Here is a 3,028-nt window from a genome sequence, read left to right as displayed (position 1 = left end):
TAATAAATTACTGACAAAACAATTGGGATGAATTACGTTCAGACTAATCTTGAATGAATGAAAATAATAAATAGAGAAACTGACCTTGAGCATGTCCACAGTAGAGGAGTGTATCCAACACTAAAATAAAAGTCAAAACATCAACAATAAAGAAATATTTAAAAATAACTATTATCTGTCTGTGACTATTCAACAAAGTTGTTGGCTCCTGAACTACATCAGATCACCTGTCAAAACCCTGCCTACATGTATGAAGATAAATAGTTGGTACTCACAGGTCAACAACAGCACACACAGAAAAGTGTGTCCCATCCTCACATCCAGCACTGACACTCTGTTGTTGTACCTGAGAAATACTTCCTGTTTGAATCAAGAGAAACTTGGAACTGCAGTCTATGAAGAGAAACAGTGAACTGTGAGGACAAAAAGAAGATTCATGTCAGTATGAGATCACTGGGGTTCTGCTAATGTTTTATTTCTGTCCTGTTAGTCCATCCCACTTCCTTCTGTCTTCACTAAACCTCAAAGCACTACACTGGGTTTGACCACAGAACACTGTGACACTTCCTGTCCTCCTACTGCAAATACAAACTCAGTTCACACTTGATTCTATCAAACCTACAACCATACGAACTTAGAGTAAATATTTATTTCAACACTTTACCTAAAATCACATTGTTGACTGTAAATATATTTGTGTGTGTTATATTGTATATATCCAGTGCATCATGACTGTATTGAGTTGTACTGTGTTTGTTCTGAGTTCACGTACTGACAACGTGTCACTCTGCTTCAGACAAAGACTTCAACTTCATACCAGGAAGCAACAACTGCAGCATCTGAAAAGGAAGAAAGAACCGTGAAAAAAGAAGAAGTTACACTTCACATCAATATGAGATCATCCTCACATCCAGCCCCCACAACATCTCAGACCACTGCTCTGGGTTTAACATGTTGACGCCTCCTGTCCAGCTACTGCTAATACAAACTATGTTAACTCTTGATGGTAAAGATGATGTAGAACTAGTCAAACTGTGAGGTTATAGACAATGAGTGTTGGAAGTGATATTCACATGTTGCTTTATATCATTTTATGTCTGACTCCTTGAAAAGATCATTTCTGATCAATAGTTATCAAGACTTTGTTGCACTATGCACATAGTCGTATGATGCAGTGAGTAAATATCAAACAGTAACAATGAAGAATGTTGCATTAGAGAAATGTCTGCTTCAGAAAGTCAAGTAGTTTGTGCAGCAACAAAACTGTTTCTCTGCTGTGTGCTGAAAGCTGAAAGCATCAAACTAGTCATCTACTGAACAGCAGACGTTTAGTTTGAACCTCAGGCTGCATTTCCTCTTTTCAAGGTGTCTCAGATAGAAATGATGAGGTCATTGATTGTCAGTAGATAGAAATAAACCTGTAGCAGAATGGACAGTTAGTAACTACATTCTTTATACTTATGGAGACATGGCACTTAGATCAGACACAAATGATTCTGTGTCATATATTAGGTATGTTTATTAATGTTACCATGACAACAAAACAAAATATGAACATGAAATATGAACCTGTGTATTCTTTGAACAGCTTAGTACTGAATGTACAATAACAAGGTGTGTTTATTTATGGCACTAGGCCCAGTTTGATCTAAACTAGAATTTTAGACTATATATACAGTAGTAGGGGGTCCCTGCTCCATCTTTCTATCAGTTTGTGGTCCCATCCTGACCACATTTTACACAGGGACCATAGAGAGCATCCTGAGCAGCTGCATCACTGTCTGGTTTGGGAACTGCACAAGATGCTGCAGCAGATAGTGAGGACAGAGAAGATCATCAGAGTCTCACAACCCTTCATCAGCAACATTTACACCACACACTACATCCACAAATCCACCAGCATCATGGATGAGCCCACACACCCTCCACACACTCTTCTCCCTCCTTCCATCTGGGAAAAGGTACCAGAGCATTCAGGCCCACACAACCAGACTGTGGAACAGTTTCCTTCCTCAAACCATCAGACTCTTGAACTGACGGAGACTGGACACAACACAAACACATAAACACACTCACCCACAACCACAATAATATCACAACTATACTCATAACCTGTCAGTCCTTTGCACACATCTTTGCATCCCTTGCACACATGATGCTGCTAATCAGTCAAATGTTTCCAACCATCCTAACTCATACTCTGTTAGTCTGATTATCAGTCTGTGCTGCTCTCTGTTCTGTGTAATGTCTTTTTATAGCTGCATTGTCTCCCAAGTGTTTTGTGCTGTTTGTGTTGTAGTGTTTTTTGTCTTGTTCTTGCAGTGTTGACACTGTTTTCTGCACAAGCTTGCACACATCCTCTTTACGTTCAGTCCATTGTATTGTACTTAGTCCTATGTCTTCAAGTAGCTCCATGGTCCTGGAGGAACGTCCTCTCATCCTCTCATATTTGCTTTAAATGACAATAAAAACCTCTTTGACCTTTGAAATACAAGCATTTTGTTTGAAGAGAAACTTTAAATTGTAGCCTATGAAAAGAAAGAGTGAACTATGTGGGGATTTACTGCTGAATCATTTTCTGTTTGATTAGTCCCACTTCCTTTGCTGCATTAAGAAGAAGACTCACACCACTGCATTGGGTTAAACCAGCTTCTTGTCCACTCTGAACTCACAACTATTTTACACATGATATGAAGTGAGAAGTCACCTCATGTCACTCTAGCTGGACATGTGTAGATTTTGGAGTGACTTCTTAGACAACACTCAAAGTGATGTACTTACACAATAATCCCAGCACATGAAGCAAAGTGTGTCCCATCCTCACATCGAGCACTGACAACGTGTCACTCCGTTTTAGAGAAAGATTTCTGAGATCGTCCTCACATCCAGTCCTCACAACGTGTCACTCTGCTCTGTACCAAGATAGTCTCTGTCTACTTCCTTCTTTTTTCAACAAACCTCACACCTCTGCAGAGGGTTTAACATGTTGTCACCTCCGATCCAGCCACAGCAAATACAAACTGAGTTA

At 39.6% G+C, this 3,028-nt stretch overlaps 1 protein-coding gene across 1 annotated transcript in view; it reads right to left on the bottom strand.

Annotated features, from left to right (window-relative positions):
- The window catches only part of LOC125015424 (Fc receptor-like protein 5), a 19,066-nt gene extending 18,238 nt beyond the window's left edge, over window positions 1–828 (bottom strand). Inside the window, exon 1 of the mRNA XM_047597324.1 lies at window positions 276–828. Within this exon, the coding sequence (XP_047453280.1) occupies window positions 276–312 (37 nt within the window). The 5' untranslated portion in view covers window positions 313–828. The remainder of the gene's footprint in view (window positions 1–275) is intronic.
- Window positions 829–3,028: the final 2,200 nt, after the last annotated feature.

The sequence above is a fragment of the Mugil cephalus genome, chromosome 1 (assembly GCF_022458985.1).
Source record: "Mugil cephalus isolate CIBA_MC_2020 chromosome 1, CIBA_Mcephalus_1.1, whole genome shotgun sequence".
Lineage (NCBI taxonomy): Eukaryota > Metazoa > Chordata > Actinopteri > Mugiliformes > Mugilidae > Mugil > Mugil cephalus.
This window is presented reverse-complemented; position numbering and strand designations above follow the sequence as displayed.